General features: G+C 37.5%; 1 protein-coding gene across 3 annotated transcripts in view; it reads right to left on the bottom strand.

The window, feature by feature from the left end:
- mdga2a (MAM domain containing glycosylphosphatidylinositol anchor 2a) overlaps nt 1–18,984 on the bottom strand; it is a 249,857-nt gene that overhangs the window by 160,494 nt on the left and 70,379 nt on the right. For all 3 annotated transcript variants that reach the window (XM_036134196.1, XM_036134197.1, XM_036134198.1), the window contains exon 2: nt 5,517–5,656. In XM_036134196.1, the coding sequence (XP_035990089.1) occupies nt 5,517–5,656 (140 nt within the window). The remainder of the gene's footprint in view (nt 1–5,516; nt 5,657–18,984) is intronic.

Below are 18,984 nucleotides of genomic sequence, written 5' to 3'. Positions count from 1 at the left end.
GTGAAGTATTACACGGAGATAAAATGAGAACTGCGTAGTTGTTTGCCCTGTGAAACTGTCAATGCAAATATAAGGCACAGCACCTTGTATCTGTTTATATTTTCTCCATGTACTGTGATCCTTGAATATACTGTGATTTGTTTTGTAATGGAGATTAGAACAGCCTTTTAATTAACTGTTGTGGATGGTAACAAGGACAACTGCTGCAAAAGCAGCCAGCTGACCAAATGAGGGTGCTAGGAATACAGGGGTCTATGGAGATCAGGCCTTGGCAATAGAGTAGTAGCCTGGCCACTGACTTACATGGGGCGTAAGTCAGTCTGGTAAGAGTCCATACTCTCCAGTCTAAAACATTCCAGACCAATCACAGCATGGGAGGTGGGACTTTGCGTCAATGCGTCACTCTCAGTGCCAGAACTACCCATAATGCAGCAGTGCTTTTCTGTAACCATAACAGTCAAAATACGTACTTGACAGATTGTTGTTGCTTGGTGCTTTGGAAAATTAAGGAAGTGCATGAGAGTACGCCATGTATCCTCAGATTTTTTTTTTAAACAAAAGCGGCAAAAATCGTTCACTGGAGAGTTTGCTCGATGGCATAACATGTTTTGCAGACTACAAATTACAAAAACAGAACACATCGCTTGGAGTTGTTTTTTTGCGTCACATCCGTAGTTATCTGATCGGTTCTAACTTGTTGATGTTGACCCTGTTAGTCAAGCTCTACCAGCTCATTTCCTGACTGATATGCCGTGTATACACCGTAAATCAGGCTGGCTGGCCAGACTAGTAGAGTCGTTAGCCAAGCATGGCTTCCTGTTCATCACCTAGACAGGCAGCATGTATACCTGTGAGGAAGACTGTTGTATTCCTATTTTAATGTTTTCATAGCAACAAGTTTGAATCCAGCTGAATGGACCGCAGATTAGCACCTTTATGTACAGGCAACAAAAGGTCTACTGTAAATCTTATATCCTGATGATGTGGTGCATATCCAAGTTAATCTCAAAACAGTAAGGAAAATGGTGGGTTTCACTGCTACACATAAGAATCGACAAAGACTCCTTAATAGGTGTTGAAATGTTTTATGAAAAATGCTGTGTGACAGTCCAGTTGCCTCTGATTTAAGGTGTTTGTAGTTGCCAGATGTAACTGAGAATGTGCACAGGCATCTGCTCGTAAAGTAGTTGGATTGCAAAATTCTTATTACCGATGCAGGTTGAGCAATACTAATTACTTTTGCAAGTCCCCTGTTGCTTGGGAGATAAAATATCAGGCAGGTGCTGCCCGTCTCCTTATTCCACCAGTACCCTTTAAAAAACACAAATGAGTTTCAAAATTTTATTAAATATAAAATTGCAAACAAATGAGTTGTTAGTTTAACTGAGTTGACTAAATTAATTTCCTAACAAACCTATCTTTGTTAACTTCAATGATGTCAGCCGTGTTGTTTCAATTAGTTCTATAGCTATATAGATAGCTGTAGTTATAAATATAACTATAGCTATAATATAGATAAAGCTATAGTTCGTAATCCTGTTCAAAAACACTTTTTGTTTTATCAAAAGGGTAAAATCGTCCTTCCATCCTGAAAATAATCAATACATTATGCATTCAGAAAAAGGAGATTAACATTTTTTATCTCTGTGAAAGCTCCAGGTCTGTAAAAACTCTGACCAATCCCTGCCGTTCGGTCCAAATGTCTGGGAATGGTCAAAGAATTGGTCCTGCCCTCACCCCCATCTGTCCCCCATTATTTTTCTTCTCAACAACAGATGGTTGGCAATTATTTGTCATTTGTTTTAACATATTCTTTCATTATTTTATTCACTGCCTTTAACATTTACTTGCACCTCTTGTAAAGATGTGTGAAAAAAAAGCCTTGGCATGAATTCATTTTAGCACAGCTGCACAAACTAAAAAAACAAAACAAAAAAACACCTGTCCCACAATTACTGCCACCTTTGATAATTTCTATAAAGTAAATATTTTATTTTTCCATTTTAATCATGGCATCTAGAAGTTCTTAAGGCATGTTTACGCCACAGGAACCTTTTCAGGAACCAGAGTAGTTTTCTAAAGTATATTTTCTCTCCCCTAGATTTCCACTGCAGAAATCAGACAAAAGGGTAGAAATCTACCCTGGAAACAGCTCTGCTGGGGAGGTAGGACTTTCTGGATGGACCATGAAGTAAAAGCTTCTTGGTGGGCAGACGCTAAACATTTCTTACTGGTTCAATATCACCAGCAGTAGCTTCCAGTTTAAAAGCCTCTCAACATTATATTTTCTGTTGACTTTAAATCACACTACAGTACAGGAGTTGTGTATTTTGCTTGCAAGTATAAGGTTTAAACTCAGCCACCCATGCTCACTATCATAATATATTACAGAGTTTGCACTCAAATACACTTGTAAAATCAGCCAACGTTCATGGGAATATATAATGAAAGGATGTGTGGACTTCACTTTCAGCATCTCTATGGAGACAGAATGGGTAACGTTCTTATCAGTGCCTTTTTTTTAAGTGATTTAAACCGGTAAATGCTGAAATATTTTTCAGCATTTATGTTCTGGGACTGTTCTAGATGTTCTACAGATTAAAGTGATCATAAGTGCCCTAAAGTGCCACTCATTGATTGAATTTCAGCTTGAATGCAGCAGACACTGTACAGCAGCAGCTGCTGCGTGCATGTAGTTATTTCTTCTAGGAGACATTTCTCTCTTGCTTCAAGTATTGAAGATCTGCAGATTATTTCATAATTTTGAATTAATCATAGTTTTAATTCAGTTTTATATCTATGTAATTGTAAATTATGCCTTTAGATAGACAATAGTACTCCTGATTTGCCTTTTTCTCATTTTCGATAATGAAGAACGCAGTTCATTTCAAATTCATTCTACCAACACCTTTCCATACAATTAAGAGGGGTAGTGCATGGTTTTTAAACCATAACTGCTGAGAAATAATCTAATATCAATGCCGTTGTTGGTTGGAATTCACAGTTTTTAATCATCTTTGGACTATGCTGTAGCAGTGGCAACTGCGCGTGCGCAGGACTGTCTTACCTAGTCTTCCGCTCATCGCGGTTCACATGAAAAAAATCTCCCAAATCCACTCTGGTGGCCCTTCCTCTTCTTATCATAAACTTGTACACGGTTTGCTTCTTGCGACTCTTGCGAGAGCAGCAGAGCTAAAATGAATGGCTAACACCAAAACCAACCAAAGGTGGATACATAAACACTTGTGCATGCGTAGCCAGTAAGCAGAAGGTAACAAGGAACGTGCACGCAAATTGCCGTTACATGAGCGGGTCAAAATGGTTGGCATGTGGGACAACCAATAGATGAGGCGATACCCCAGGAACTTGAGGGACAGAGGGGGGTGAGGGCACGACCAACCCTTTGACCAATCCCTGCCATGTGGACCATACGGCAGGGATTGGTCAGAGTTTTTAGAGGCATGCAGCTTTCACAGAGATTGATTTTTTTAACCTCCTTTTTTCTGAATACATAATGTATTGACTACTTTCAGGATGGAAGGACCATTTCACCCAGTATAACAAAAAGTGTTTCTGAAAAGGATTACCAACTATAGCTATAAGTTGTGGAGAAAAACATAAACTTTGATGAACCGTTAGTGGAAATGTGCCTTTATGACATGGATGCAATTTTTTTAGCCACTCATAAAAAACGGGAACGACAGGAAAACATACTTTTCATGTTCAGACAAATATGTGTAAATCCTGCCGAAACCTGCCATATATACAGACAGAGCATTAGTTTAAAAGTTTAAAACAAATCAGCCTGGGTAAAGGCTCATGGTTTACTTGGTACCATGCACATTGATGAGAATGGAGAGGGAGGCAAAACAATCTCCAAATGACTCGGTTAGAAAACCTGGACCTTTTTTCTGTGTAAATCTGCACTAAAACAATACATTATGACTCTAATAACCCTGTCAGGAACTTCTTGAACACAAATCATTGATTGTCTCTTTTTTAAATTATGGGGCCTTTGCATGAGCCATCATGTTTTGGGTTTTGGCTGTGAATGATTAAAGAAATATTGGAATGACCAAGGGAAATCTGGTTTGTAATAGCACACACACTGGTCAAAGCATAGCAGATAAAGTTCTACTACATTTGAAAGAACTGATTACATTTGCCACATACATGCTTTGTGAAAGATAAGAAACTTAAGTTAATTAAAAGGTTGAACTCAGGAGTAAAGAGAAATTTTGAAAAAGGATTAATGAAAAGATTAACTTAGTTTGCTTAAAAAAATTTGAAATGTCGGTAGCCAACAAGGTCTTATGTTCCATTTCTATTGATAATAACAAAAGCAAATCCCACTTTTTTGCTGCCTCCCAAGATGACCTCTGCAACTTCCACAGAGACTCAGGATGGTTGTGTGCAGACTCAGATCCCCTGCCACTGCCAGAGGGGGAGAAAACTCAGACACGTCCCAAAGTCTGCAGAGACCCTCTGTGCCAGGGGATCTGCATGAGTATCATAAAGACTGTTTCAAAGGAGAATCTACCTCCCCAACCAGAGCCCTGCAGGGCGTTTGATATTCCGCTCTCCTTTCTTCGCACCCTTTCCCTTCTTGCTCTGTTCGGTTTTAAAAAAAAGTCCTAATTAAGTGAAAAGATAATGATGAATGCAACGTTGTGCCCCATCTGTCAAAAAAAGGATACCACATGTCTGATATTTGCTAATTTAAAGGGCTTCACCTCAACAATTGTAAAATAAAAATCAATACTCTCTCTTGCTTTGATGTCCAAAGGGCAAGCGTATAAACTAACGGCCCTGTCCATCGACAAAAGGTTCAGTCATATTATTTAGGTGCAAATGAGCTTGATCTGGTCTGAGCATGAGGGAAAATCGTATGTAATTGGAAAAAAAAAAAACATGACCTAACTGTTTGAAAGGTTAGCTGAAGAAGATTAGTACAAGAGAAAAAAAAAATGAGGGTAGGGTAACTTTAGGCAAAGCAGTAGCTGCAGGGATCAAACTCCTAACAAGAAGATGGAACTATCTTTCCAACTCTTGCCTGATGCGATGGTGATGAAAGCAAGAGGAAAACAAGAACAAATACAAAGCCTTATTTTTCTTTTTTTTTAATTAGTTCATATCACATCTGTAAATACGAATGTGAGAAAAAGCTTTTATCTGACGCCGAGCACCCATGTGGATTTACATGACCCAGAGTCTTTTTACCGCAGCCTGTTTCTCACTCATTATGCTTTGTTTTGGCAGATGTTTCTGCTGTTTTGCTTCCTGCGTTCTCATTAGGCTTTTATTATAAACATGCAGGTGCACAGTGCAAGCTAAACCATCATTAATTAAAGGATTAAACTTTTTAAGCTGGTTTAGTGTGCCACTCTGACGCCTGCTCAGAATTAAAAGATGAAGACAGATGGAGGCCCAATTACCATCTTGTCCCATGATATCCTGGTGTAGCTATTTTTGCCAGTGGTTTAAGGTGGTGGGGTTTATGAAATCGCTTCCTTTACCTGTGGCCGAGGATGGCCTGTCACTAGACAGGTGAGCTCCAGGGTCTCTCCTTCTCTGATGGTGTACACTCTCTCTGTGTGCCGCTCCTCTTCAACATTACAGGCGTGCCCGGAGTGAATGATGCGGACGGTTGGAGGTGCTGCAGAGGAAAAGGTCACAAACCAAGTTAGCGCTCTAGTAAATTCAGAGGAAATGAGTAGTTTAGGGCAGTGGGATGCATACTGATTTAAAGCTTGTTTCATTTGGAACAAGGCAATTCCCAAGCTTTGTTCAAACATCTGCACCCAGCAGAGCACACAAATAACCAAAGGTTACTGGTGGTACAGACGTACAAGAATGGCTTAAAAAATCTCCCCTATTAGGGAAGTTTTTAAGAAAAAAAAAGCAATTAAACGAGGCGTCTGAAGGATATTGATAAATAGTTTTGAATAAGAATGGTTGTGAGTCAGCAGAATGTTTCAGGAGATGATCGGATGCGGATATTGTGATGAGCGTTTCATGACTTTTTATGAGTTACCTTGTTTTGTCTTTCTTGTATGATATTTATTTGACATTTTAATGCATTATTTTGAGGACTGTTTGTTCAGCTTTCTCCTGTCGAGAAATAATCTCTCTGAAAGGACACGGATAAAGACATTTTGAAATGAAATGAACTGAGAAAAGTTATTGTAAACTTTAACTCACATGTATGTCTGTGAGTTAAAGTAACAGATTTGTATTGATGCCAACTGGAAAAAATAAACACTTTTCACAGCTGAGAAAAATTACAACGGGCTAGAAAATAAAATAGAACAATTATAAAAACAAATCTAAATTTAAAACTAAAATTGCAATATTCAAAATTAAAAAGGAACAAAATGACAAATATAGAAAGTACAAAGCTTTCTATACTATTGCTGCATATTATACTGCAAATGTTTCATTGCCTTAGCACCAACGTTGTAAAAAGACGAACATAGCAAAGACTACTTGGAACGCAATAACTGTTGGCTATCATATTCCAAGTGTCATGACTTCACATTGCACAGGCTAATCTAATATTCAGCCTGTTGGATGGAGCCTTGCAATAGACTCTCACACCTGTCACAGATAGCAGTTGTCAAGGTGCTAATGGTTAGTTGATGTCGGAGGCAGAAAGAGTGATGAGAAGGAATTCACACCGCACATGTCGATAATATACATAGAAAGCTGGATAGACTCTAACTGCCCGTAATGCCCACAACCAATATAGATCTTTAGTGGCTGAGACGTTAAAGCTCACAAAAAGTGGGCGCTGAATTGTTTAATAGTATAGAGAATTGTGTTGGGATGTATGGACGGACGAATTCCACCACAGCAATTTAAATTACTTATTGCTTGATTCTGTAAATGCTTGATGCCAGCTGTTGCCAGTAAGGGTTGCACAACCAGTTCACTTACGCACCAAATCCATGTTGGTGCGGAGAGCCTTCTTTTTTTTTAATAAATTAATTAATCAATGGAAAACTGCATCCTTTTCTGAGATTTATTTAAAGTGTGGCAAAAATAAAATCTAAATGCAGGGGACATTTTTGCCAAAATTAAGCCGTTTACAAAACCGTTTCTACAATATCCAGCACAGGGTAGAATGCACTATCTTAATGAAAACTGAGAGATACAAATATTTAGCTATGGTAAAAGCAATCAGTATCACTCAATTCTGTGTCAAAGTGACAGGCAGCATGATTGGGAAGTGCATGGGGCAGCATTGAAAATGCTTTGTCAAATAAATGGCCCTGGGCTGACTTGTAATGAGACGCTCCCCCTCTTTCCTTCTCATCATCTCTAATATCAAAATGAGTTCACAACTTTATACGATTATGTGTCAGATTGTATTTATAAGAAAGTTATAACTGAAATAAAGCAACAAGTAATGAACTGCAGAGTCTCAGCATCACATTGTGACAATTACTGGTAAAAGGGAACTGAAAACCAGCTTAAATAACTTCTGATATATTTTTTTTAATCTTTTTGTTAAATACACACTAGGAATGGACGATACAGCAAAAATTTATATCACAATATATTTCTTTATTTTAGTCGATATCATATAATTATGATATTGATGTTAACAAAATAGAAGCCTCAGAAAAACTGCCAAGAATGCCCACAACAGTTGCCTGTGCAAATTTATGACAATTATTTTGCCATGTTTATAAAACTCCTCCAATACAACAACACATAAAACTACATAAAACCTGGAACATCAGTCAGTGACAAATGCTGTAATCATGAACTGTAATGTATTTTCAAATAAGGGAAATGTCATGTCACTGTTATTGAATAAGGTTATATAGCGATATATATTGATATTGGATTATTGTCCACGCCTAATACACACATCTAAACCCTCTTCAAGTCTAAAAAATTTCCATCAGTGATTAAGGCTGTATAATGTGCAGATATGGATGGCTGAGAGACAGTTGAAGAAAATTCTAGTATGTGCTTGAAAACATATGGTAATGTTTATGCAGTTTTGTTGGAGTTTGGATTTAATGTCACAAACATAATTTTGGCTCCATAAATTATATACAAGTACATAAGACGGAATAATAAGATATGGAGTTGAAGGTGCTTAAATAGCTTCTTTGAAAGTTGCATAAAAGTGGTTAAAAATGCTTATGTTTTAATTTTTGGGGGACATTTTTGGTTCACAAGATCTTTGCTCCTGTTTTTGCATATTTTCTTTAGATGGGTAGTTCAGATTTTCAGTTGAGTAAGGTTCAGTTAAGATGGTATTATTGTTGAAAACATATGACCGCAGACCTTTTCTTTGATGCAACAGAATTTTTGTACTTATTCATTTATGTATTATTTTACTTTATCAATTTTTAACATGATTAAATAATACAATGAAGCTCTACAGGGGGGGCCAATTAAAACATAAATTAATAAAAATAATAATTCAAAAGACATTAAAAAACTATAAGCATATGATTTATAACAAAAAAATTCTTGCCCCTAGATCAACTGAATAATATCTTACAAATAGATTGAATGCAATGATTTTTAAATAACACGATAAATCACAAGTGGAGATCTGATATGGTAAAACATCCCCACTCTCAAAAAGGTCACTGTGGTTCATACAAAGACTATTGCACAAGCCTATAATTTAACATTTTTAGACATCTGCTACTACTAGCTACAAAAGCTGTGATAGGTTGTGATTTAACACAACAACCCAACCAAAGTGTGATGGTGGTGCGTGTACTTGCAGCGGCTCTGGGTTCTCTGGTTTGGTGCTTTTTATGCTATATCGCGTGTATGTGTGTCTTATTGTGTAAATATGGAAGTGTAACAGGTTGTAGACATTCCTAATCTCTGACCAAACTAAGGACTATTGGAATTTTGAGCAGTATGGAAATTACAAGGGAGTATCAGTCATCTCACAACATCCCAGAGGACATAGATTTACTGGGCTTTCCCTGCTTGATTTTGGGTCTGGGAAGAACTGCACCGGCGAAGACATCATAAACAACAGTGTGGGAGCAGAGGGGGCTTGCTAGCTAGGCTTGAGTGCCAGCCACTCAAAATTGGAGGATCCCGAGCATCTGTTGGACCAGAGCCAGATCGGTCAGCCACAAAATCGACAAAAAAGAGCTATTACATCCAATTTCCTTAGCCAGGGTGCTTTATAGTAAAAAACAGATCAAACCAAGGTAATGCTTCTACCTCGCTAGCAGAAGGATCAAACCACTTATTTGCCCACTTTGACACATTTCTGGCCAGATGAAGTTCTGGGTAAAGTCCTACATGCCTGTGCTGACCAGCTTCCTGGAGTCTTGACAGAACTTTTATCCCTGGCCCAAGCAGAGGTCCTGACCTGTCTGAAAGAAGCCACCATCATCCCAATCTCAACAAAGGCAATAGTAACAGGCCTCAAGGACTACAGACCCGTAGAATTGATGTATGTATGTATATATGTATATATGTGTATATATATATATATATATATATATATATATATATATATATATATATATATATATATATTTATATTCAGGTCAACCAGTCATTGGATGACCAGTCAAGTATTTGGACCGGAAAATCTTAAAATCGTATTAAAAGTTGGCACTTTTTGTAACTTATACCTTCTGTTCAAATCTGTATTACGCAAAGACATTTAAAATCAATCTTGGCTAGCGCATCTGATTTACTCTAACAATTTCTAAACATATTTACACATAAAAAGAGGTCTTTAGGGCTTTTTACCGTTCAGCATTGCACATACACATTGCATCCCAATAAGATACTCAGCCTGTGCTGAGTCTCCCTGCAGCAGATGCCCACACCTGACGGATTTGAAAGGTTACAGTAAGAGCTGAAAACAATATCATCATCAGCCAATTTCATCCTACTGTGTACATCTAAGTGTTTATTTACTCAAGTCAAACGTGAAATGGCTCTGTGTGTTAACAGACTGCTGTTACTTTGGTTCAGCCAGTGATTAGGGCCTCAACAAGAATCCAAGTTAGTCATGTGATCCTTTGGGAAGAACCAACAGCCCGAGCCTGTACTATAGCAAGATAACAAGAAAAAACAACAACTATTTCACGATAACCTAAAGCAACTTTGTAACCCATACGGCACCACAAAATCTGCTAGAAATGTTCTTTAGTCAGTATTAGGTTCCCGCAGGTGTTTGTTAACAGCTGCTACTACTGAGGAAACAAAAGCATTTTAATATGTCCATACACAAACAGGCACTGGGACACAAGTAGTCAGGGTTAAACTGTGCAGAGGAAGGGCTAATCTATGGTAACCCACCCAAAGTATTCATTCCTACTGAGCCGTGAAAACATGGTTGCTCATAAGCGGCCCCTGACAATACTAGCATCTGTTCAGCATTTATTCCTCTCCAGCTTCCATGATTAGTGAAGAGGTTAGGGACGAGATGGGTTGGGAGAGCGGATGCAGGATATGATTAGGAGGAGGAGTGCAAAATGGTGGGGAAAACGAGGAAAAAAAATCCAGTAGGAATTATATGGAGTCACAGACATCATCTTAGCTTTCATGTTGGAGGAACGGCTTCCTGTGTGGGCCCCTCTCGGCAAAGTCTGCCCCCTTGCATTGGGCTTACTTCCACCTCCATCCAGGCAGTCATGCTAATGAGAAAAGCGACCCTCCCCTCCGATGCTGCTCTGAGAGTCTCTGCCAGAGTGTATATGTAGCTGTGCACTAACCATATGTCCCGTCCCGATACCCGCCGTGCTGTTTGTCTCTTTTAGTTTGTTAGCTTAATGCTCTGTCATGCTCATCTTGCTTCTCTAAAGGTTACACAGATTGATGAGTGCTAATACAGATGCTAATCATAGCAGGTTGTTTGGCTTTTTTTCAGTCTTTCCTGTCATTGTTTTCCCTTCTCCATTTAAAGTTAAATACACTGGTGGGGAATTCCACAGGGAGGGTAATGCTTAAGAAACAGGCAAAGTGCAAGGGGGGCTTCACGCAAGGCTGCCACTTAAAACAAAAAAAAAAAGGGCTGAGAAACAAGACCCCAAGGGCAAGCATTGAACAAAGTGCTAATGCCATTTATTCCAATGAGCCAGTTTCACTGCAGCGTACTATCAGTCCTGGAGGAAAGCAGGGAAACACCCATAATTAATGAAAATCAGCTCCTATCTGCAACTACACACTCGCAAGTGCATAAACATACACTTACACTTAGTGCAGACAGACAACTCTAAGCTTAAAGCCACAAAAGCAAATAACTCTCTCTTAAGCATACATAATGAGGACACTTATGTTAGAATAGTCACACATATCCTTAAGTGGCTAAGACCTCCTCTTTTATGTCCTTTGGCCCAAAGCGTGAGCTAACATCACTGTCATTACTATTTCATTTCAGGCGTTGTTTCTTTAAATGCCACTTTATATTCCATGGACAGTAACTACTCATAACATGTCCAAAAAAAAGATGTGTGGGAATGGACAGACAGACATTAACCCTGCTAGATTTTAGGCTGTGGCATCACAGAGCAAGATGTCAATATAGTGACAGGTCAGAGCTAAAAGACTGGGAGGAAAGGGAGTGATAGACAAAAGCTTCGAACACATCATTCACAGCTCGAGACACTTGGTTAAATCCCCCAACATCTTATCAACATCCCCTACAAATTCATTATGTGGAATAGGATGGTGTCGCACACATTTGGAACGGTATGTTTGAGTTGTCTTTCATCTTCTCAATCTCTTTTGACGTCTGGATTAAGAACACCCTAACATTTCTAGGACCTCCCAGAATGATCAGGCATTCTTTGTTCGACTGCAAATTTGAGTGTGAATGCAATCATGACTCTACCATGCTCCTAGTACTTAGACTGTCTCCCATTGCTACGGCCAGAGGTGTCACATCTGCACTTGGATGTATCCTCACAACCTGCAGAATTCCCCTTTAAATACTGGAGGTTTCTGCAGTCCCAGCCTTGCTTTGGAGAAGGAAACAGCATCATCACGTGTATAAGCTTTATCAGCAGCATAAGAGGAGGTACATTTTCTGTTTAGCTGCAATGCAAGACTGAGTGTGTCATACTGAGCAATAATTTTGTGGAGCAGTGCTCTTTGAGCTTATCTCAGTTAGTACAGTAAGAATGAATCTTGCACACAAATCCAAAGTCTGTGAGAATCCATCTGTCACATTGTGACAAATGCATTTTGCATTTGAACATTGTATAACCTCAGAAGTGCCACCCAATAGTGAACCTGTATTCCCAGTATGGAGATTTGGAGCTGGTAAATCTGGAAATGTTCTTACACTCCTGCAATTTAACCTCGAAATTAGTTGATTGTAATATCTGTAATGTGGACTTAAAAAAAACAAACTAAAAAAACTTTAAACGTAAAAATATTTTTTTATTATCAATTGTTATTGGTTCTCGATATTTGAAAGGGATAATGTATGTTTCTAGCCAAAATAACCAATATAATAATAATAATTTTAAAAAACTCAGGTTACCTCAAACCATATTCATTCAATGCATTACGCCATTTTAGCACAACCTTCCTACTATATAAACTAAAACAGTGATTCCAGTGGGAAAAAGATTTGACTGTCATATTATGATTACAAGAAATGCAAGATCTTGATATAATAAATAAAATACAGAAAGTAATAACAGAGTAATACTTTAGTTTTATAAGTATGTCTTTAGCATTTAATTTGAAAATCAAAACTTACATTAGTAATAGATATTTTCAGAAATGTCAGAGGAATACCATAATTTGTATATTAAATATTAAGTGGATTTTAAAAGTCAGAGTAATGCTTTGTAATTCAGTTACAGTTTCTTTTGTATGTATATGTGCAAAGGTCATATCTTTAGATAGTTTATCATATCTTCCCGTTGTGTAACCATTCTCCCCTTCTCACACAGCACCGAAATTTATAACAAACACATCTCATCTTTTCTTTAAACATTAAAAGAAAGACATACCTTTAATAATAATTAAAGGTTTAACATATTGTGCTTTGAAAAAATCTACAGGCAGAATAGAATAGTTCAGTTCAGCTTTGAGTGTACCGAGTATTTTAGATTTTGAACAACTATGGAAAAATGCAAATAAGATGCTTATTTCAAACCAGCTGCAGGATATGCCAATATTTTCTTGCTGTTCTTCCAGACGTACTAATCCTTTCTGTTACTGTCACTTCATTTCTTTTCAAATGGAAACCGAAATGTTGCAAAGAAAAAAAAAAGGACTGGTGACTGTTTAATGCTAATTTAGCCAAATTAATTTATATTGAATGATTCTAGACAGGTGCTTGAGGAAGATTTTCGAAACAAGATACTGTGGCGTTTTAATACAAGATAAGGTCTTGCGTCAGATACAAAGCCTATGTATACTTTATCATCCTCTGATTTATGAATATTAGTTGAGATTTTAAATCTTTAATTTGTCATTGATCATACAAAGCAAAATATATATAAAAAATATAATATCAGTTGTTATTGGTTCTTGATATTTGAAAGGGAAAATGTATGTTTCTAGCCAAAATAACCAATATAATAATGATGATAATAATTTAAAAACTCAGGTTACCTCAAACCATATTCATTCAATGCATTACGCCATTTGAGCACAACCTTCCTACTATATAAACTAAAAAAGTGATTCCAGTGGAAAAAAAAAAGAAATGCAAAATCTTAATATAATAAATGAAATACAGAAAGTAATATAAGAAAAAACAAAGTATGTCTTTAGCATTTAATTTGAAAATCAAAACTTACATTAGTTATAGATATTTTTAGAAATGTCAGAGGAATGCCATACTTTGTATATTAAACATTAAGTGGATTTTAAAAGTCAGAATAATGCTTTGTAATTCAGTTACAGCTTCTTTTGTATGTATATGTGGAAAGGACATGTCTTTAGACATAGCTTCCCGTTGTGTAACCATTCTCCCCTTCTCACACAGCACCAAAATTCATAACGAACACATCTCATCTTTTGTTTAAACATTAAAAGAAAGATGTACATGCTAGAAGCAGGTGTGCATCCCTTTTATCATTTCAAAATCTTTCTGCTAAATTGCTGATATTTTGATTTTCCATCTGAATGTAAAACCTTTTCTAAATGTTTTAAAAGTTGTGTTTGAGTTTCCTGTAGGCTGCTGTGCAGTGAATGAACAGCTCTCCTTTCGGGAGCCTAGCCGTCCTTGGCTACAGTTGGGTGAGACGGAGACGGCTTTTTACTCTACCACCTATGGAGATTAAATTGGATTTGGCTAAAAAGAAACCTTGGCATCTCTGTTTTGGAGCACTCGTGAGGCAGAGATGTCTCTTGGCAATGGCAGACACTAAAATTGACAAACAAATAAATGTTGGGGGGAAAAGTCCAGCAGCTGGGGCTCATTTTCGCTGTGGGTTTAATGTCCTCAGACTAACCCCTAAGGACAACTAACAATATCCTGCCAGCTTTTTGGCTCCATAATCACCTTCTTACAATGACAAATTAAATTAAAGAGGAAACACTCATAAATAAAATAGGAAAAACAGGCATAATATGCACGACTATTTAGAGAGTAAATACTTGACAAAACCTTTTCCACATTTCACATTGGTTCTAAAAATGCCTCAGAGGATATGAGGGCATTTCATCACAAATTGTATTCAATGAAAAGCTTAGTAACTAAAATTACAAATTTGTGTTGGCCATCTGTGCCAGAAATTCATAATTTCCTTTGAACAAAATCAGGAAATCTGGTCAATGCAGCACAAACTATACCAGGTGTTTAAGAAAGTAATGTGTCTGCTTAGGAAAATAATCTTTAATCAGTGTTTAATTTAGTCCACTTTGATTAACCAAAATACTTAGTTCTGTTGGTTTTCAATAATGAAATAAAGGTTTAACATATTGCGCTTTGAAAAAAATCTACAGGCAGAATAATATATTTTAGTTCAGCTTTGAGTGTACCGAGTATTTTAGATTTTGAACAACTATGGAAAAATGCAAATAAGATGCTAATTTCAAACCAGCTGCAGGATATGCCAATATTTTCTTGCACTTCTTCCAAACGTACTAATCCTTTCTGTTACTGTCACTTCATTTCTTTTCAAATGGAAACCAAAATGTTGCAAAGAAAAAAAAAGGACCGGTGCCTGTTTAACGCTAATTTAGCCAAATTAATTTATATTGAATGAGTCTAGACAGGTGCTTGAGGAAGATTTTCGAAACAAGATCCTGTGGCGTTTTAATACAAGATAAGGTCATGTGTCAGATGTAAAACCTATGTATACTTTATTATCCTCTGATTTATGAATATTAGTTGAGATTTTAAATCTTTAATTTGTCATCTATCATACAAAGCAAAATATATAAAACTTGGATTTGCAACTGGATCAAGCCTTATCTGACAAATCCCATTTTATAGTTTTCTATCCAAATGGTCTATAACAGAAACTCATTTGTGTAAACTTTGCTTTAATTCAACAACTGAAAGCAAGAAACATTAATTGTAAAAAAAAAAATGTTAGGTCATTTAATAAACCAGAATCAGCTTTATTTATAAAGCACTTTAAAAACAGCAGGCACAGACCTAAGTACTTTTAAAAAAAGAAAGATTAAAATAAACAAATAACATATTTGAATTCAAAACAAATAAAATAACCAACATAATAAACTTGTTTGCACCTTTGTGTTTATTAATATCTCATATTCTACCATAAACCAATACAATGGTCAAAAAAGCAAAGTAATTTCCGTTGTGCTCGCATCCTAAAATGTGGAACAAATAATTACAAATCTTATTGATATTTGTGCTTTCATTTAAGTGGTATTATAGTAATCTATTTTTATGAAAACAAACAGATGTCCCCATGGCATCCTGCTGCAATGAATAAAAAGCTGGAGCCTACAACTGAATCGTCCCAAATTTGAAAAGTAGAAACATGCCATATATCTACAATAAAATTGAAGCCAAGTAAGATGTGAATCCTCTTCGCTGATGCAAACTATTGGCAATTGTCATTTCAAGGTGAATTCTCTGGATTTCACCAATGAGGACAGAGAGGCATGGTCTGCCCTCAAAGGTGTCACACACTGAATTATTTTCTGTGCTTCTCCGCATGCATTTGGAAAGCGTAGGCTTACACTGCACCCAGCGATTCAGCTGTATAATTGAGAAGCAACTCATCCATGGGGTCATCCATGTGTGTGAGGGACTGAAATGGTTTGCTAGCAGCACATGCATATTATTACATCAGGAGTTGTCAGAGCGTATTGATTACACACTGTAATGCACTCCCTGCTCTCGTCAGCCTATGCTGCTGTTGTAAATGAGAGTCTGTATGGATCTGGCTTCGCCCTATCAGTGCTGATCATCTTTCACACAGTATGTATTGTGGGTTAAGAATTAGGGTATTCAGAGATATGCGGAGACCACGGGGCAATTTTTTTTCCAAGTGAGAAGTGTAGATAGCCTAACAAAACCACAAGATATAGAGGAACAAAGCAAATGAGTTATTTGACTTAAAACAATTTTTCACTTAACAAAGAACGTAGTTGATTTCTTGGTAGTTTCATTAGACATGGAAACCTAAAGTAAAGATCTGAAAACAAACAGTTGTGAGTGACAGAGGTCAGAAAATAGGAATAACTACTGTAAACAGTGCTGTTTCCTCTGTCCGTGGTGCTGAAATGTCCCACGGTTGAAGTGCTTTACATTCTGCATAAGCAGCAACAAGATGTTAAAGCGTTATTTATGTATTACTGAGTTAAGCTCAGTTTAACACCAAAACATGCCCTTTTAACATTTAATTCGAGGGCTTGATTGGGTAAAATATGCAAATGAAAATGAGCAATAATGTGTATTTTGAGATAAATGTGAATTAGGAGAATGAATGTCAAAATACCAAGCATAAAACAACTCTTTTATCATGAATAGCATTGAATCCACGCCATCCAAAAGCTCAGATCCTTCTCCAACAATGAGAATAGGAATCAGTTTTAATTGTCAAGTTGGTTCATACAACAAGGAATTGACTCTGGTTCCGATTTGCTCTCAATGAAGACATTTAGGACAACTATAACTAAAAGTATTAACAGTTTATGTGCAGGAAGTGAGTGGTATGCAGGGTGAGTTGTAATCCCAGGCTGATTGCATCATCTCCCAACCTGTTTGCCAAGTAGGCACACTGCAGGGGTCCAGCAGGGGGCCTGTCATGTTCCTCGGATTCTTCAACACCAGGTGCTAAAAGAGTTCCATGACCACCAACATCAGGGTAACAGGCCTACAGTCATTTAACCCTATGACGGGGAATGTTTTGGGAACCCAGACGATTGTGGATGTTTGAAGCATGAGAGAACCTCACACAGCTCCGGAGACTTGCTAAAAAACAGAGTAAAGATGGGGACCAGACAAGCTGGGGAGACATTATCAGGCCCTAATGCTTTCCTGGTATTTTGACACTGAAATAGCCTATTAACATCTTTCCCAGAGAGCTTGTCTGAGAGAGTGGGGGTTGATGTTGAAGATTACTCCTCAAACCCTTCCCAACTGTAGTAAAGCCATTAGCTGAGAAACTACTATTGAGCTTATCACTGCATTTTCTCTCAGCTGCCTTGATCTCCAAGGTGAGCTTGTTTCTGGCCTGCTTAAACAGGGCTGGGTCCCCACTGCTTTTAAGCCACCCCTCATGCTTTTTCATTATCATAACATCATAGAGTCCATCCTGCTCTATTTTATTTTTTGCCATGCTTCCTCTCAAATACGAAAACTAAATATTGAAAATCACACATACATGTTCCAAAATAATTGATCTTCCTATTTATTTCCAATCCGTCAGTCCTTGTTAACATTGCCATCAACCCCCTCCCCCCCCAAAAAAATAACTGCCAATACCAGCAAAGCCCTGTTGATCAGTCACAACTGTCATCATCCTCTACATTCATATTTCACACTCCTCCCCACTTGTCATTGAATGAGGTACATATCATTTAAAATATATCAGCTTGGAAAAAGCTTTGTCCCCTCCACCATAACTGCTCACAATACTCTCAGAAGATGCTAATAATGTATTGGATATCATTTTAGAATGGATATGGTCTAAAACAAACTAATTCAGTCACAGCAGGAATTTTAGATGCTTAGTGAGAAGGGCAAATTGTAATGGCTAGAAGACTGGGTCAAGGTATCCCCAAAGCACAAACCCTGGTGACGTGTTCCCAGTTTCCAGTAGTTAATACTGATCTAAAGCAATCCAAGGAAGCACCCGGAGACAGGGGTAATGTAACCAAAGCTCACTGATGCACTTTCAGAGCAAAGGCTGGCTCATTTGGTCTGATCCAACAGAGTTTAAGTTGTTGGAATTGTTGCTGCAAATTGCCCAATAGTTACTGACCAGTCGGATTCCTCACATTCTTTACATCACGTCATTGGCTCAGGGTGTGTTTTTCACTTACCTGGGAAAAACATATAATTAGTTTGCAGTATGGAATGAAGGCCAGTTGGTTGAGATAGTTTGATGGTTTGGGGACTGTTGTCTTTTCAGCCATATAATATGTCCTACCACAATGCAGGTTTGAGGAGAACAACAATGGGACTGAGATGTTGCCCTTGTCCCTAAATTCTCCAGATCACAGTCCAACTGAGCATCTGTGGGACGTGTTGGACAAACAACTGATGGGCAGACTATTAGGCATGTGGTCATAATGTTATGCAAAAGGACTAAACTTTACAAAATTACAAATACACAGTTTGAAATACATAGTTTTATAAAGAGAAGACTTTGATTGAAAATCAGCACCTGCTCGCTTGTGGTATTATTGGTCAAGAGCATGGTGAATTCAGGCTCGATCTAAGTATGTTTTCTATTCAAAATTTTTGATAGAAAAACTCAATTCATCCAGGTTTTGCACTTAAGTAGTCCACTGCTGTTTTTCCAATTTCAATTCTGGTTTTCACCATCCATGATGCAATGTTGGCAATGAGGCCCTGTTGTGTCAGTT

This window comes from Fundulus heteroclitus, unplaced genomic scaffold (assembly GCF_011125445.2).
Source record: "Fundulus heteroclitus isolate FHET01 unplaced genomic scaffold, MU-UCD_Fhet_4.1 scaffold_76, whole genome shotgun sequence".
NCBI classification, from domain to species: domain Eukaryota; kingdom Metazoa; phylum Chordata; class Actinopteri; order Cyprinodontiformes; family Fundulidae; genus Fundulus; species Fundulus heteroclitus.
Note: the sequence above shows the minus strand (reverse complement) of the source record. Positions and strands in the feature narration are given on the sequence as shown.